Raw genomic sequence first — 18,571 nt, forward strand, 5'->3', positions numbered from 1 at the left:
TCACCCCCTGGTCACACACATGGTGTGACATCTGTACAGGCTTAAGTATGGATATCTGTGCACCCAGTTTAGAAAAGGTAGAAAGGATAGAAGACAAGGATGGAAGATATGTGCATCCACCTTACTTTGTATGCATCAAGAGGACTACACATGGGCCCACACAATCCAATATTCGGAAAATGGTGCTTAGTTGCTAGATCCATGTCTGAATCCAGTCTTGGTGTCCATTTTCAATTTCACAAAAGCTTTCAAAGACTAATAGTAGGAGACAAGGATTAAGTTCTACCTTTGATAGCAGACTTTGCATTTTCTCTTTTTTTGGGGGGGGTTGGTTTTATTTAGATTTTTGGGGGTTTTATATGTATAATGAAAACAATTCAATGAAGTTTAATGGGGGTGAGAAAGGCTAACATGGTCACAGCTTTCTTGCTAAATATGGTTGATAAAACTGGAGTTACAATGACTTGAATCCAGAAGGAGTTGCTGCCCACCTCCATCACGTGGTAGCCCATAAAACCTGAACTGAGATAGGAAGAGTTGCCGCATAAGGCATGTCTTAGAGCAGGCACATCTACCTATCTGGAGACTGCGATCTACTCCCGGTATAATAAAACTGGCAGCGATCTACCCATTGTCATTGCCCAGCTTTTTTTAGGAGAGAACAGAGTTGTTAAGCTGGGGGCGGCAGCCTGGTGATCGCTAAGGATCCCAAGATCAACCAGGATTGACCAGGAACATCCTACAATTGACCAGTAGGTCGCAATTGACCGGTTGGACATGCCTGCCTTAGAGCAATCCGTTTAAGTCTGCCTGGTCGGACTACAATTTGCAACGATGGCCAAAGGCTGTTTGAAGAGAAGAAGAGTTTGGATTTGATATTCCTGCTTTATCACTGCCCGAAGGAGTCTCAAAGCAGCTAACATTCTCCTTTCCCTTCCTCCCCCACAACAAACGCTCTGTGAGGTGAGTGAGGCTGTGAGACTTCAGAGAAGTGTGACTGGCCCAAGGTCACCCAGCAGCTGCATGTGGAGGAGCGGAGATGCGAACTCGGTTCCCCAGATTACGACACTACTGCTCTTAACCACTACACCACATTTTGGAGATGGAAGTGTTATCTTGTAACATCTCAATACAGTCATAACTTGGTTGTTCAACAGATGCAAACCAAGGCGCGGCTTATGATTGGCTGATTTGTCCCGGAAACAATGACAACAAGCGAAACAGATGTTCGGCTTCCAAAAAACGTTTGTAAACTGGAACACTTCCGGGTTTGCGGCGTTTGGGAGGCAAAACATCCAAGTGCCAAGGCGTTCAACAACCAAGGTCCGACTGTGCTCACATTAATGGAACACGGGTGGTGCTTTGATGCCACACTTCTAGACCTCCAGCTGAAAATTGCTTGGGTGATCAAACCTCTGGGAGGAAGAGGGCAGCCACAGGGGACTGTAGAGAAAAGCCCCTTTCATCTATTGCATCAAACCAAGTCTGTCCCGAGTAACCTTACTGAGTTTCTTTCCGTCTGACACTGAGTCATTGAAGGTAATTGCCTTAGGATTACTTCGCACATTGCGTTTTTAAAGAGCGCACCTAAAATATAAATTGTGAATGCAGCCAACAGGTGTTTAGAAACAGCTACACTTGTCAGAGAGATGGCACCGAGAGAGAGAGATGAGATTGCCGAGGCTTCCTGTTGAGAGTACGCTTTTGTTTTGTTTTGTCGCTGTTAGAATTGGCTGAGCACCAGACCCGTTCTGACTGCCAGGGCTGTGCATGGAGCAACAGGCCCGAGAAGCAATGGCCTGGGGCAGTGGGGCTCTGGGTGCAAGGGCAGGGTTTAGCTACCGTATTTTCCCTTGTATAACACGCCCCCGTGTATAAGACTCCCCCTATTTTTGGAGACTCAGAATTAAGAAAATGAGGAGAGATTGTCCAGAGTTGTTGAGCTTGGGGGGGGGGGAGGATTGCCCAGAGTTCTTGACCCGCCTGACCAACACTTCCGATAGCATGCGACCCAGAAGACACCAATCGTCTGACCGCTCGCCATCAGCCATCGCTCGCCATCAGCCACCCACACAATTGCCTCAGCAGCAGCCATTGCCGCAGCCACCAATCACCCGCACTATCACCGCTTTCAATCTCCTGGTCGCGGTAGCAAACAATCCCTTGTCCCCCCCTCCTCTGCACTACCCATGTATACGACGACCCCAATTTTTTCACATTATTTTAACATGGAAAAACCTTGTCTTATACGCAGAAAAGTACAGTATTTCTCAGCAAGGTCCTTTTCTCCTGGAGTGGGGTGTGGGATGCGCCAAGCTTGGCTGGCTCCGTGGAGTCGCTTTTCCTGCCTCAGGTGCCATCCTAACACTGGGTAGACACGCTGGCGGCCTTCATTTCTGTGAAGTGTTTGAATTGGCCCCTCAGCCCAGTAGAAGTCACAAAAGGAAAAGGAGTTTGTGAGACAGAGGGGGGTGCTGTAAGAACATTTGCTAGCCCTCTTTTTCTCTTGCTTTATGTTTGGTCCTGCCTTACACTTAAAGAGCAAATCTCTCATGAGGCTTCTGTTATTTTTGCCATTGGCATGGAGTGCAGCAATAACAAAAGGATGGTATTTAGCGTGGTGTGACTGAGAGGCAAAACTCCTGCAAGGAATCTTTCCCTCAGCTCTCAGTGGAGGGACTTATCAGGATTGTGGGCTGAGCTGTAAGCGGGTTGGCCAAATAACACACTCTGGATCAAGGACCATTACGGTCAGATTAACTTTTTTATTTTAACCAAATATAAGTGTCTGGTGAAGGGCGCTGCTTACTTTGATAAGATTGTTTTATTTTTCAGAGTTTGAGCAGTAGCAAATTTATTTCAGATATTTTAGTTGCCGTTGTATAAACAGACAAAACCCTAAGGGAGCGCAACGCCTCTCAAGTTTCCATCAGCTCCCTGATTTTGTGTCATTTTTAAAAATCTAGGGCGCTGTTTATTTCCTCGTTTCTGACTATGCCTTGCATGTGCCTTTCTTTCCCACTTAGCCTGCAAAAAAAATAAAATTGAGTTTACACACACATGCTGAGTGAATTATGGTTCTGTTTCCCTTTTGTAAAAAACAAAACAAAAAACTGAAAATTAATGGTATAACATTGCAGGAGCCGACTTTTTAAAAGCCTTAATTTCTCCCCTTTTGAAGTTTTATAGCTTGAGTCTTGCAAAAATCCTAAGTCATTAAGTGCTAAATAGCTACATTCCAACTGTTCCAGAAATTACAACCCTTGAAGACTATTGTCACCTTCTTTAAATGTACTTTATCTTGATTCCAGCACATCCTAAAACTAATTAAATATTAGTGAGCAGAGTGTATAAATGGAATGAGACAACATTTCCCACATTTATAGGCACTAATATGCACGCCGCTATGGTGACTATTTTCAGTATTCAAAATAACGCACCATTGTTTTGAATAATTGTCCACAATGAGATGTAACTTCATGCTGCCATAAATGGTTATTAATTATTTCAGCCTAACCTGATGGGGTAGTGCGTACAGGCTGAATTCATTTTAAGGATATGTAAAGAAAGGACCAGCTTGATCAGACTGAAGACCATTCTAGTCCAGCATCTCATTTGCTACGGTAGCCAACCAGGTGTCTATAGGAAGCCCCCAAACGCATTCACCCCTCTCCCATTGTGGCTCCACAGGAACTAGTATTCAGAGGCATGCTGAACCTCAAAGAGAGCCTTATCATACACAAATTTGTCGAATCCTGTTTTAAAGGCATCTTAAATAGGTGGCCATCATCATAGCAAATTCCATAGCTCAATTGTGTGTTTTACACACAAAGTGACAAAGGCATCTGCAACAAGACAGTTATTTAAACAAAAGGATTCTATGAGGAAGCACATTTTGTCTGTCCTAAATCTCCCAGCGTTCACCTCTGTTGGATGGCCTCCTTGTTCTTGTATTATGAAAGAGACAGAAAGACTTCTCTTTGTCTTACTTTCTCCATAGTATTTATTTTTTAGACTTCTTCGATTCAGAAATCCTGTCCCCCTGCTCCAGTGAATATTTAAGATTTTTTGCTTTTGGAGGGTATCTATCGGGAAAGAGTATCTTCCTCCACCACACGAGATGGAAATTTGCTAAAATGCCAAGGGGATCCGAGTGTGTAGGATCAGGCTGTGTTTTGAGTACGACAACTAATTATATGTCTGAGGTGGGTGCTGTTTTCACCCATGTGTAACATCTACAGGGAAGTAAGGTAAGCTGAAACTGGGCTGAATTCGAAATAGCTACAAGACCACACTGGTTGGAAATTTCCCATAGAAACGATATGCTTTTGTAAACCACTTTGAGGTTCTTTACAAGCAAGCAGCATGTAAGTCAAACTAAATAAATAAATTTATACACCTCACTTGCCTTTCTCCCCCCTGACCCCCATACTTTGAATTCCCAAATATTGTAACCTTTCCTCATAGGGGAGCTGCTTTAGCCTCCTGATCATTTTGCTTGCCCCTTTCTGAACCTTTCCCAGATCTGCAATATCCTTTTGGAAGTGCACCAGCCAGAACTGAATGCCAGATTCCAAGTACTGTACTGGGTGGGGCCCTACATCTGCACAAAGGTGTTAGCGATTTTGGCAGCTTTTGTTTTCGATCCTTTCCCTAATGATCCCTGACGTGGAATTTGCCTTTTTCACAGATTGCCAAGACTTAATTTCGCCTGCAGTAGTCTATTCTGCCACGGCGTTCCTCAAAGACTGAGAAATTAGCCAACTGTGCTGTATGTGCTTCTTTCTGTTTCAGGAACAATTGGACAGTGAGAGTGTAAAGTTAAAAGAAACCGAAGAGGAAAGCAATTTGAAAGAAAAGAAATTTGAATCTATTATCGCCATCAAAGAAGATGAAATACGGCTTCTGAAGAAACAGCTGAAAGAAATAAGTGAGGCACAAAATTCCATGCCAGGACCAAGAAACGAGAAAGAGGTAAGATTATCAAGGGGAGGGAGACCCAAATCTCTGCCTATAAATAACACTGTATGCATATGGAAATTGTTCATGCAGATGATCCTTGTAGAATGAGGATTAGGCCATGTATTTGGGCTCTTTGGCGCATGTGTATTATGCACATGCTGTATTCCCTCCTTTTTGCATATAATTTGGAAGCAGTCGTTTTTCAAATGCTTTTCTACCTGTTGCGGAGTATGGTTTTCGAAAGCCAGTGCACATTCAGCCTTGCCTTTTGTGTTTGTGCTTCAGAGACAAATACGTTAGCTTCATTTTGCCAGACAACCTTTCAAAGTTTCTGAAAGCCATATAAAAGACGGATTATCGTAACGACTTCAGTTTCAGGCTTTTGAATAAAACGCCCATGTAATACTGTGCTAACCCACAAGGTGGTAGTCAAATATAATAACTTCTCTTCATGCATGATAAAACACACGGTCTCAGCCCTGGCCCAGCTTATTGAAGGTATGTAGTAGAGTCTCTGCTCATAGTTTTCTGGCTATATATATATATATATATATATATATGGCTATGATTTGATGCGTAGAATGTGGCTCTCTGTCCCAGTTTTATCATTTGTTTGAAGAGGATTGGATCAAATACCAGAAAACATTGAAGCAAAAATATTCCATAAAAAGGGGGGGGGGTGAATAATGACAAAATCTTCTAATGAAAAGGAAATGAAGCTCAGAGAATTAACTGTTGGAGCTGCAGATTAACTATGTCCTCTGTGTAAGCTCTGTATCAGTGTATATAGCATCTCCCACTCATCTCAACATCCACCCAAATACTTTGGGAATCTTCTGGTGCCTTCATGTAAATGAAGGTGTGGACATGTTCAATTTCCATCTAAGACATTTTCCAAGCCATTATTTAGAACGATTGCATTTTACTTTTTTATATTAAAAGGGGAGGGGAAGGCTAGTGCCATTGTTAAGCTGCTACTGTACGCGCCTGTTTAATGTGTTGATTCATTTTGTTAGGCTGTTATAAATGCAAGCTTCTTCCTTTGTTTATACTTACAATCTTTTTTAAAAGGCAAGGAATGGAAAACATGCTTCATCTAGGCAGGAATTATCTCTGGGGGCCTTCGGTACAGCTGCCTGTGAAAGGTACATCACACTTATCCCCCCCCCCTTATTTTTTATTTATTTATTTAAGGAACCTGTTTTCTTTTTAGTAGTCATCTCATGTTTACCCTTGTTCTCTGATTTTTAAAAAGTCAGGAGCGCTCCTATTCTCCCTTGCCACTGCTAAATATTGAAAAAAGGTATCTAGAGCCACTTTTGAGCATCGGCAGGTTTGGTCAAAGGAGTGGCTGCACCCTGTGCCTCAGCACGGCCCTCATCCCTTTCTCTGTCCCCTGAATGTGAAGTCCGGATGGAAGATCAAGTGGCTGGCTCCCTGTGCCCTTGCTTGCCCCCTTTAGTGTTCATGAACCTGTTTTCACCTGGGCATTCTAGCCCTGAAACAAGGAGGGACTCGGGAGCTGAGCTGGAGCTCCCCAATGCAGAGCTTCTATCACTATGGAGGGGGAATGGGCAAAGTCTGCCACTACCTGCCCTACTAGGGCCTCTTGTGCTATGTACCACAGCAGCCCTGCTCAGGGTTTGCCTGTCTCCATCCATGGCAGAGACTGCTTTGTGAAACGTGCACACAGCCGTTCTTGGAGCACTCTGTGGTGTTGTTGTTGTTGTTTTAATCAGAGCAACGGTGCTTGCGATTTTAGCACACATCTATCTGCACCGTTTCCCTAGTATAAACTGGCTCCCAGTTCCTGGTATTTAAGGCCTATTGGAAAAAGAGAGAGAAAGAAAAAGATGAGTGCAGTACCTATGCCATGCCTATATGTTTGTTTTCCCCAGAGGGGGTCATAGCAGCCATTTAGATCGAGGAGACTGTGCAGGGGGAAATGGTTAAATGCAGTCAAAATGGGAGACGACAACACACACGCCGGCTGCTTTACAGATTATTGTTTTTCTATAAAAAACAACAACGCTGCAATATCAGGTCGCAGATCTCGTACATCACGTCTCTTTCCATTCCCTGAGTCTGGCTTTCAGGTATACCGGGTGCCAAAATTTCCCAGGGTTAGGCTTGATAAAGACAAAAGAGTGGAACAGAACGTGGTGCTTTATATCTGAAATAATGTATTTTTATTTATTTTGTTTTTGGAAGGGACGAACTTGAGGCTGTTTTCTGGGGCATGAAGGAAGAATTTCATCACATACGCGCACTAGCTAAAGCACAGACGGACCAGCTGAGTAAATTTAAACTACGGAGAGAACCTGTAACTGGTATCGCTTTACTGCAGCTCTTACTGTGATTCAGCTGTTTCAGTTGGGGGGGAAAACATGCTTCGTTTTTGGAATGTGATATATATGATGCATGCGCTTTCCAGCGCTACCCGGGACTTGCCCTGACTTCTGTGTGGCGCTCTATAATTGATGAAATGGTCCTACATTGCAATAACCCTGGTGACCGAAATATAAAAAGAAATGTGTGTGTGTGTGTGATAGAAAAAGAGAGAGAGAGCGCACACACACACGTCACTTGTGCAGTGTGATGTGACTGTTCATTTTGCTGCAAGTGCATGTCTTGAGAAGCTGCCGGTTGCCTTGTTTTTCTTGACCTATCTGCTTGCAACACAGTGAACGCTCTTTCTTCCCTTCGCCAGTGAAGGCTGCCCCTGTTTTCTCTCTCCCACACACCTATCTGTCGTACAGAGATCACCTCCGTTCGATAACAACATGATCAGTGACGCTGCCTTTAGTTATCTGGCTAGGAGCAAAAATATAGATCGGAATTTATACGGCAGGTTTTTGGCCTGTTGTGTGGAAAGGCGATTGTGCAGATACCTATCGGAGTGCATTTTAATATCTGCTTTGTGTATGCCTCGCTGCGGTTTGCCGCACAACCTTAGATGCTCAATTTCTGTTGAAGCAGGAGAGCGGAGCACCTGTCTGTAATGTAAACTGATTTCGGCAGGGCTTGTGCAGCAATGCTCTGAGCTCATTGCGTGCACTTTGAATTAATGCATTTTGTTTTGGAGATGGAGGCGTGCAGTGCTAGGCATGTCTGCTTAGAATGAATCCCCGCTGAGTTCAGTGAGGCTTGCTCCCAGGTAACTGGGTATTGGATTGCAGCCTAATTCTGTTTAATGTCTTTATTTTATAAACATTTTTCAACCCTTCTCATAAGAGACCAACACCAGCACTCCCAACAACGACTGGTTAGAGGCTTCTGGGGAGCATCTTTGATCTAATCCACTCGTTTTGTTGCTGCTCAAAACCTTGTATACCACACTTTTGCCATCTAACAGTAACTGCACCTAATTTCTAGTACTGGCATTTACAGCTAACTTCAGTGCGCAGCATCCATAGGAGGAGGCCAGCATGTGTTGAGCTGGTGATAGCCATGTACCGCTCACTCGAGGGATCAGTTCAGTTCGGGTTTGCCTTTTCGGTGCGCCACAGTTAACCTGCATTTAAGTTGCTTTTTTTGTAGCTTCCCAAAAGTGGACTGAAGGCACCCTGTGGCAAATGGATGTGCATGGCTAGACACTAGGCGTGTATTGAAATGGTTGCATAAGCCACAGTTTCTTAAGAAACACACACACACACCAATCCAGTCACCTGTCATTCCTCAGCTAGAGACAAATTATCTGTGACGCAACCCAATTCTTGCCAAAATGAAATCGCAATAATAGGTAGAGTTATTCATAGTGTCTAGAAAATGCTTTCTGTATAGCATGGAATATAAATATCATCATTATATTCTATCTTAAGTAGTGAGAGAGGACCCCCCCCCCTGAAAAACAAGTCTGGCGAATGGATTTTATTTTGAAAAGTTTTAGCCTAACTTGTTTTTAAACATCTAATATTATCTAATAGTTTATGGAAATGAAATATAGTATATCTAATATTTAAATCTTAACATTTTAGGGAAACTGCTTAGAAGTTTTGTTGTTGAAGCGGTATATAAATCTTGTTAGTGGAGAGCGTTGGGGATGGCAAGGCACAAGGGCAATTGCGGGGCTTGAAATTTTGGCCCCAAACAAGAGTTCTGGCAAATTTTATTCTTGTATAGGGGAGTCAATGGGTTGGCATGGAGGAGTCACAGTATCAGTCTGTGGTGTGTCAAACTGATAAATTGACCTTGCTGGTCTTTGGAGAAATTAAATTTGTCAGTCAGTTGAAGTTACGTGCTTTAAACCAGAGACTTAGGTACTGTTTAATCATTTCCTTTTCACCTGTCTTTACAGAAATTCCATTCTCCACGCCTATCCAGTGCACTGATGAACAAGCAGATGACCTCTGTAATCCTTGGGTTAAAAAGGATCTAAACAGAGGTGCCCCACACTTCCCATCCACCACTCCAAGCGGGATGGGGCAGGATGAGGAAGAAAACTCTGTGGAGTCCCTTTCTCAGTTTAATGTCAAGTTCCCGCCCATAGACAACGATGCTGCTTTCTTGGAGAGCACCCCAGATGCTCCAGGAATCCCCTGTCTTGTGATGACTGAGAACATGCTTCAAGATCAGCCGTTTCATAGGGACCTTGGAGACCAGGACATGAGCTACAGCGAGGTGAAGCACAACATGTTTGAGGGCCATGGCGCTGACTCAAGCACTTCAGCCGCACATAACCTGCCAGCCAAATCATCAGCCGCCCACACAAACGCACTCGTACAGAGTCCTGTGGACAAGCCTCTGTGTTTTCAAGTGCCTTATGCATACAACTTTGGAGCCACTGTCTTTCCAGATGAAGATATCCCTGAAATAAAACTTCCGTCTTTAGAAGATAACAAGAGCCCTGTTGGAGTCCCTCAGCAGGTATCTGCTGTTTTCTATTTCCTTTTGTGTTTACGTATGATGTGATGATTCTGTAAAGCTGTAAAACTGAGCAGGTAGCTGAACTTGCTCAACCTAATGCATACCCGGTGCAACATTTCTTTTCCCATCTGCCCACTGCTCTGATTCAAAACGTTTGCATTAGCACAACGGCCTGATATCCTTGTGCCACCACTGTAATGTCATAATTTGTGATATTGTGTTTAGACCAGCAGCCGGTATTCCCTATTCTAAGCCTTCCATCTGCTGATGCAGCATGCTTTGAAACTAGGCTGCAAGTTAATTTTTTGGGGCCTTCTAGCTAGGGATATTTGAATGACTGAAGAGTATATTTAAGCTCATTTCTTGTATGTAGACCCCAGGCCAAATGCCCACACAGGCAGTCTGTTGTACACACCTCTCTTCCAGTCAGTGCAGGTTTTCTTCCAGGCATTTCTGTGTGCACATTGTAGGTGCGTGTGCATAGTCATCTCTGGAATTGTAGAAAACAGGGAAGCTCTTTTTGTTTGTTTGTTTTTTATTACATTTTTATTCTGCCTTTTCTCTATTTGTGTCTATATGTTTTTCTCCCCCCCCCCCTTTATCATCTCATAGCTCAGTGCATGCAGGAGTTTGCAGATTTAGTCCCTGGCACCTCCCATTAAAAGAAAGTGATGGGAAAGACACATCTCTGCCTGGCAAACTGCTGCTGCCAGTCTGAGTGGACAGTACAGGGCTATTTGGACAAATAGTCTGATCTAGTAGGAGCCTGATTCCTATGTTCCTAACCCATTGTGGTAGCTTAGGCTGAGAAAGTGACCGAGAGTCAAGGCTGAATGGGGGCTTGAACTCAATGTCTTCTCAGGCCATAACCTGTCGCTCTAACCATTGCACACTGCTTCTTCTCATCCATGCTTTGGGAGTCTGCTCTGGATTATGTGCACAGAGGATTATTATTTTTCAAAAGCCCCTGCACATATCGCACAACCGCTTTTTTAATATGGAGCGAGAAGCTGATGAAAGACACGTGCATGCACTTTTCCGTGTTCCAGGGTCAGTTCTAAGTTGATAACTGTTCCTGCTTCATATGTACAAAACCAATGTTCATTTATTTTAGCTTCCTGCTGAATTTTTGTGTGCATGTAATCCTTCCACATTAGGCAGTTTTGTGAGCAGGCAACATGTATGGCTTCAATTCGGAAGTGACTCCAGTTTGGCTTCCTCAAAACTCACCAAAAAAAGTTATTTGGCTACGTGCCATTCTCCCATCCTTTTGTCTGCTCCTTTCTTTCCACCCCTCACTGCAGGCTGCTTCTCCCCCTACCCCCAATTTTCTTATTTTCTTTCTCTCCTCTCTCATGGCGCTGCCTCTCCAATGTTTAAGAAAAAGGGAGGTGGCCTCTCAAGATCTGTTCCTAGTGGCAGATTGGACCTCCTTTGGTTTATTTTAGGCTGAAATCCTATACACACTTATAGGGAGTTAACCTCTTGGAACTTGGCAGGTTTAAACCCATGTGCTACATCTGGTTTAAACCCATGTGAACTTATTTGATGATGATCTGCCATTTTCGGCAGTCACAGAATGAGAGGATATAGTTTGATCTGAAATGATCCATATTAAAACTGATAAGCATGCCCGTCATTTTTTGCAAATACCTCTTAAAAACTCTGCTGTGATCTGTTTAACATACTTACTGTGGCGTTACTGTCATCTAAATCGACTAACCCTGTTGAAAGCAGATGAATTAAAGTGCAAGCGTGCGCAGGTTTTAAGAGGCATATTGATCACACTGCGTAGTGTTAATGTAGTCATGAATTACAGTCACCACTTTTATGAGTAATGGATCCTCGCTACAAATTATTGAAGATTTAATGAGCTACACCTCTTACTTTTTTCCCAAGTTCATTGTAGCACTCTTAATTTAGACACATATGCCCAAATTCCTGAGTGTGCCTTCAATCTATTACATCCTAAAATAATAATGATGACCTGCAGTTTGGTAATGCACTATTTATTATATATTCATACTAGTTTCCTTTTTCATCCTATATTAGGGGTCTAGATTTTGCATTAGAATTATTTGATGCCTGGATAGTTTTTGCTTTTGTCTTTACCGCACCAAATTCTGAGTTGGGCTGAATCAAAGCAAATGAAACTATTTCTTCTGTTACCACTGAGATTCCTGTGGTTTGTAAATCATCTGTTCGTTCTTCTTCCTCTTTTTCTCCATCATGTCTCCTGCTTGTTTTTTTAACTATTCATTTCTCAGTAGATGGCACTCTGCATTGTATATTAAAGCATGTGAAACAGCTGGTATGTGATTGCAAGTTGATAGAGAAGCATGCAGCTTTAAAAGTGCATAAGAATTGGTGTTGAACTGTCAGAATGTGCAGGGCATGAGACTATAAAAATTCATATACTTGAAAAATAAGGAAAAGCTTACATTTTAAAATATAAGTGGCCTGTGCTGTAATTTAGTAGTAGCCAGGAAGCCTTGATATTTTATGTGTCTACATTTGGAGAGACAACTGGTGACAGAAAATACTTCCAATATTTGTTTGTTGTATACAGGAAGGTCTTTGATTAAAGTTGTGCATTTTCTCTAATCACCTAGGCAAATAAAAGCCACCGTTCCTTTAAAATCTTCTAAATTGACAGCTGCATAGATTTGCTAAACATGTTGTTACCTTTCTTGTTGCTTCCTCAATGTTTTCGAACCTTTTTAGTTTAAGGGTGATTTTTTTTTAACAGATGCAAAATCTCATCACTTTGAGTCCAGTTAACAATAGGTTGCATAAAGTTTCCATCATTTGAAAATGTGTGCCTAGCCCCCCCCCTTTCTTTTTAGCGGCAGTAGGGAAAATGTGAAAAATGGAGTCACAAAATACTTGCTGAAAATAAGGGTCCCAATTCACAAGGCATGTTAAAAGGGCTCTGTCCCTGTTACTGAGAGAGCTGCGATGATAGCCTCATGCTTGCCCATACGAACTGTAGAGCTGGCCTGAAAACCTTTGCAGGGTCTGATTTGAAATGTACTTTGTAAGACAGTGACAGCAATTCCTGGTGGAGAACATGGCTTCACTTTCACACAAAGACAGCTTGAGTCAGCCCACCATCCTGTTTGCATGGTAAAAAATGGCCAGGTTGAAGACACATTGAAAGCACATAAGTCCTTGTTCTATACTATTCACCATTGCTGACATCCTGATAGTGCCATCTTACTTGCCTGATATTCTCTCCCACCCCTCCTGTAGACAAGAGCTTTCTGTCATGCATTTAGTACATGCGTTAACAAATAACAACGAGGAGAGGAAACTTAAATGCAGTGTAATTGGCAACCGTATGTCATTAGAGCTGTGGCTCTCAGCTGATGTAATAAATTTAGCTCTTCCTTGCAGACACTAAATATAAAAACTTGAGCCTGCTTCCTTAGTATATAGCAGTTTCTTAAACACCTGGATTGAAAACTGTAATACTGAAAACAGGAGTAGAGACTGAATTGAAGGATTAGGATTTTGATTCATCCCTTCATTCTGTGTCGTCTGGGGAGCTAGTCTAGCAAGCAGGGCTCCTGATTTTGAGACACACAAACATTAAGAGCATTTTCATCCATGTAAATGTGAGCATGTAGCTCCAGTTCAACACAACACTTCAACATTTGCATGAGTGTTATTTGGCAGGGGGAAGGTTGCATAGTTAAATTTATTTTGAGCTATAATTCATCTTTAGGACTGCAAGCGCTCACAAACTGAAAGCCATGTTTTTAAGTGCATGCTTTCTTCAGTATCTTAAAAATAAGCACCAGCATTGATTAATCCAATCAGTTCTCATGTTACCACAACTTCAGTCAGTTAAAAGGCAGATAATTAATTGGTTCACACTTCTAACAATAACATTCTTGCAAATATTCGTAGCCATACTTTTATTGGGTGGGGTTACCAGCAGAGATCCAAAATAAAAATTACAGTAGCAGCTGAATGCCATCTACAATAAAGTAATAAAAATCCTGAATAAATGTGTGTTAGCCAAGAACCCTGAAGTAGAGCCTGCCTGAATCAAGCTCAAAACTCAATGAGTAAAATACTTGCAAGCTAAGGCCCTCCAGCTGGTGTGAATTTGATCAAATATTTCAAATACAGCATGCATATTGTGGCCATCTAGTCATGACTCCTATTACAGTTATTAAAACTGCCAGTTTAAATCAAGGTGGAGTTGCAAATAAGTAATTAAAAGCACACTTCCGCAGTGATATTTAAAACACGCGTCAGTGCCTAGACAGGTTTCCGAAGCAATTTACACCAACAGAAAAGTAGACTGTTTGTTAGAACTTGATGTAATTACACCTAATTAGCCTGTGTTCTTCGTGGATTGATGACTGACCGGAGTAAAAAGGAAAAAGGCCACAACAGAAATCTGCTAAGGCGTTGTGGCCAGTATTAAATATTGTTTAGACAAAAAAATTACTCAGAGAAATTGTGAGTGTTCCCCCCCCCCTTTTTTTAAAAAATAAACCACTTTGCTTCAGAATTTTTGAGATACTGGTACATATGAATGACATAGAGGCTTGCTATGCTCACACTCACATGTACATAGGCACACTTTCACACATTAGATACATAAATTATATACATTTTATTTTTAAAAGCCTTCTGAGCCCAAGTTGCTTGTTCCAGCTCCAAATCCAAGTTGCTTGTATGCCCTCATAAGTTACATGATCGAAGTGATTGGTAAGATATATTTTCTTGGTGTTTATTTTTAAAATGGGGGTACCACTTCAGTCGTAATTCTCATGTAATTTGAATATCAGTGCCCTGATATAAACATGCATTGAAATAGGAAAGTATAGTATATACATTTATCAATCCAGAATTATCAAGAATATATGTTTTAGCTGATGAAAATATTGGCAAGATTTCATTCTAGGAGTATTCATTTGAGGCCGCATATTTAGATCTACCTAGCAGCAACATCCCTAGCTGGTGAAATATTTGCGTTCATAACTCTTCTTTTTCTACCCTCTGCTTCTTACAGCCGCTCTGGGAGCCATATCACACTCAAGACAATGATGTATTGGCACTTCCTTCTGCAGACTCAGAACTTGATCAGACTGGAATATGTGAATTCTGTCAGAAAGTTTTTCCGCCATCTAGTACATCAGAGGACTTTCTGAGGCATCTGAATTCACACTTCAACTTGAAGTCCTAGTGTCACCGGAGTACAGATTTTTGTTGTTGTTGCTGCTGTTGTTGAAACCAGGTGTTGCTGTACTTTGATTCCAGCCCAACTGCTCATCATAATTCCAGAGCTTTGCGCAACATCTATACCAGAACCGACCCGGAGCTATGTTAATACGATTTAAGCCAATTTCAAATGCGTAAAAGGAAAATAACTGCAATGCCACCAACAAAGGCATATCTTCCTGAGAACAGGGGTTGGGAAGAACTGAAGATTGCGACTATCTGGTCGAGGGGGGGAAGAAGGACTTGACTTGGTAACTATAACACCATTGTGCCTTTGCTTTCACTTTTATTCACTGGGATCTTTTTGATCATCAAAACAAATATTTACTTTTGCCATTGTGAATGATACAGTACTGAACTCCAGCTAGAAACAGATGTGATGCAGTGCTTTCAGAGCAATTCAGCTCTCCCACCCTGTGCACCAGGTTTGTAAGGGGGAGGGGGGGCTTTGGGAAGATGAATTAGTCAGAGTGGAGCTTCACTTTCCACCTGGTTTAGAATTGCACCCTTAATTGTGTTCCTACTCTGTGCTGATCCTATCACGTAGAAATGCATTTGCCATATGGGCTGGCTCATTTGCATTTAGTGTTAGTGGCCCAGTGGCCCATCCTTCTTGGCTACTGGTCCTAAGTGTGCCAGTGTAACACATAAATGGATCAGTGCCTTTAGTAAAGACATTAACCGTGACTAGTGGCCATCAAGCAATTTCCTAGGAGGCTGTTTGGAACAGAATAAAAAGTTAGAGCAGGGCTTTGCTGTTTCACTTTGTCCATTTTCAGGATTGGTGAGTGGTCTCACATAGGTGATCTCACTTAAATTATATCACTGCTATAGTAACAAACCTGCCTCTGGGAATGAGGATTCCTGTTCCTGAAACATAAATTCCATTGTTTAAGGCTAGCATAGAATATTCAAACTGACCTATGGTGTCGTGTTTACCGCATAAATATTGGACTCGCACAATCAGTGTTTGTGTGTCTTCTCTCCCAATCTCAAAAAAACAAAAATTCCCTGTTGCAAAGGGAAGAAGATGGTGCCTAAACTGAAACGAATTCACCCTGTGATTTGTAAACTGCATAAGCCAGGTCACTGACTTTGCGATGATGTGTAAGCAAGCTCTTTAATTTTGGGTGTGGAGAAGGCAGTTTCACACAGGGAAACTGTTTCTGTGTGGATTTCCCCGTCCCCCTATCCGATATAGTTGATAAGTATCAGTAGAGGATAATAGCATTTGCTTGCAATAAATGTTAATTTTGTGGAGAAAAGTGGTAGTGCGATAGTAGAGCATATTATTGGCATGCAGAAGACCCCACTGTCAATCCCTGGCATTTCCTGATAGGGCTGAAAAACGTGGCAAATAACTACTAGCCAGTACAAACAGTACTGAGTGTGGCTTGATATAAGGCAGCTTCCTGTGTTCCTATGCTTACCTTCCCAAGCATCTTGAGGGAAGATAGGGATCCTAGGTCCATCCTTCACAATTTCCCAGGCAGCTCTTTTGCACTTTCCTCACCATTACCTTTCCTCCTTCCTCATCCCCTTCTCCCAGCTTTAGGAAGCTGGAAGCATGCCTTAATTCCTGCCAATTGAGCAGGCAGAAATGGCTGCCAGTCTTGGTGTTGGTGGGCAGTGGGGAGGACCTGAGGCCTCGAGGGTTGTCAGTAGATGAAGGGCCCAGGAGTTGCAGGGAGGAGCCGTAAGCCAGCAATAGAGCAGAGAACATCTTCTGCCAGACAGAAGAGGCAATGTTGGACTAGGTTTGTCAATGATCTGGCAATAGTTAATGTCAGAACAATAGATGGCCCTGGATGAAGACAATCTGTTTGCGTCAAAAAACATGTCTCACCAGCTAAATGGGGCTGAGATGAACATTGTAAAAGGCTTTAATAATATATAATGAGTACACAAACATTTAGCTTTATTGGGGTATTGCATGGGGAGGTTTGTGGTGAGTTTTTTTGAAAAACAAAACATTCCCATTTTAGAGGTGAAATAAGTTGTTAATTCTGAGCGTTTTATAGCCATCAGGCTTTACCTGAGACACTTCAAGCCCCCCCCCCCACCAGTATAATATTTTTCAACAAGCTGATTATGTTTGCAACGTGATAATCTTGGACTGGTTTGTTATTCTTTTTTGCCCAGATGTAATAATTTTATATAGTTAGGAGTTTAAAAACTGTCTGTATATGCTGTTAATATCTAAACTTCTTCACTTTTCCCAAATGTCTAGTATTTACATAAAAGTCCCAATTTTGCAAATCGAAAGGATGGAGAGAACCCGGATGTCTTGCATAATTTAAACGCATTTGGATATATAGACATTTTTGTACAACTTTGGTTACGGCCTCTCATCTGTTTCTGAAAAACTGTTAACTGCCTTTGTGCTAAAATAAACTGCGTTGTGCAGGGTTTTGGCTCTGGTGTGACCCAGAATGTGTGTTTGGTCTTACTCCGATAAAACTACCAGGCCAAGCCTTTTAAAAATCCATGTATGACATAACACGTTCTGAGACTTTTCTTTAGGCTTGCTTATGAATTGTTCTCTTCAGGGTGTACTCTGGAAAGAGAACAAACCGCATTTCTTGAAAAAGGGCCTTCATCTTGAAGTTAAAAGTAGTAAGATGTGATGGCAGTATAATAAAGGGCTAACTGGGATTTTTTTTTTAAGTCATGTATTTTGCATTGCCTAGGTTTCTCTCTACACATATTTCCTGTGAGCTGGCACATATTACTCTCTCTACATGAAGGAACACTGCTGGCTTAAACAAGTGGGGCAGCAGAATCCCCAGAAATACAAAAAAAAAATGTTTTTTAAAACCACAGTATTAAAGGGGGGGATTCCCCTTCCAAAACAAGAAAACAAATAGAAACAGGCCAGTAAGGTACTACAAACACTGAGAGTTAGGTAGAAAAAAATGAAAATGGGCTGGAATGAGCTTGCTTGCTTGGCCCCCTTACATCTTAAGTGTAGGGAGGGGGAATCTGTGGCCTTCCTGTTGGGACTCCTATTACATCTGCTTGCCTAGTTCCCTTAGCTGGTGGAAACTGTATTTTAACAATTGGAGGGAGGGTCACAGGTTCCCTACCAGCGGTTCTCAACCTGTGGGTCCCCAGATGTGGTTGGACTACAACTCCCATCATCCCTGAGCTCTGGCCTTGCTAGCTAGGGGTAATGGGAGTTGTAGTTCAACAACATCTGGGGACCCACAGGTTGAGAAAGGCTGGCTTAGATAGTGTCCTGCAAGGCTGACTAGCTGAAGCTCTGTACTGGAGCTTTTCTGTTAGGGGTGAAACACTTGGTTGCATATCAGTTTCTAGAAGCTTTCACATTCCTTTTTCATCTTCCAACTCTTAAGATACACCAGCAGTCCAGTGTATAAAAGATCAAGGAAGGACTGCAAAGCAGTTGACTTAATTTATATTTGAGAGGAAGTCAGCATTGTGCTCTTCTGATCTTTCTGTCATCATATTTCTCCATGCTGCAAAGAATGGTTCCTCCCCCCCA

At 42.2% G+C, this 18,571-nt stretch overlaps 1 protein-coding gene across 8 annotated transcripts in view; it reads left to right on the forward strand.

Moving 5' to 3' along the window:
* TANK (TRAF family member associated NFKB activator) overlaps window positions 1-17,566 on the forward strand; it is a 37,641-nt gene extending 20,075 nt beyond the window's left edge. For 5 of the 8 annotated variants that reach the window (XM_083494766.1, XM_083494764.1, XM_083494767.1 and 2 more), the window contains 5 exons: window positions 4,795-4,974; window positions 6,034-6,107; window positions 7,174-7,292; window positions 9,260-9,828; window positions 14,858-17,566. In XM_083494766.1, the coding sequence (XP_083350892.1) occupies window positions 4,795-4,974; window positions 6,034-6,107; window positions 7,174-7,292; window positions 9,260-9,828; window positions 14,858-15,031 (1,116 nt within the window). In that variant the 3' untranslated portion in view covers window positions 15,032-17,566. The remainder of the gene's footprint in view (window positions 1-4,794; window positions 4,975-6,033; window positions 6,108-7,173; window positions 7,293-9,259; window positions 9,829-14,857) is intronic. The other 3 variants (XM_083494770.1, XM_083494769.1, XM_083494771.1) reach the window with 1 other exon arrangement.
* The last annotated feature ends 1,005 nt before the right edge of the window (window positions 17,567-18,571 follow it).

The sequence above is a fragment of the Podarcis liolepis genome (genome assembly GCF_965112155.1).
Source record: "Podarcis liolepis genome assembly, chromosome: 1".
Taxonomy (NCBI): Eukaryota; Metazoa; Chordata; class Lepidosauria; order Squamata; family Lacertidae; genus Podarcis; species Podarcis liolepis.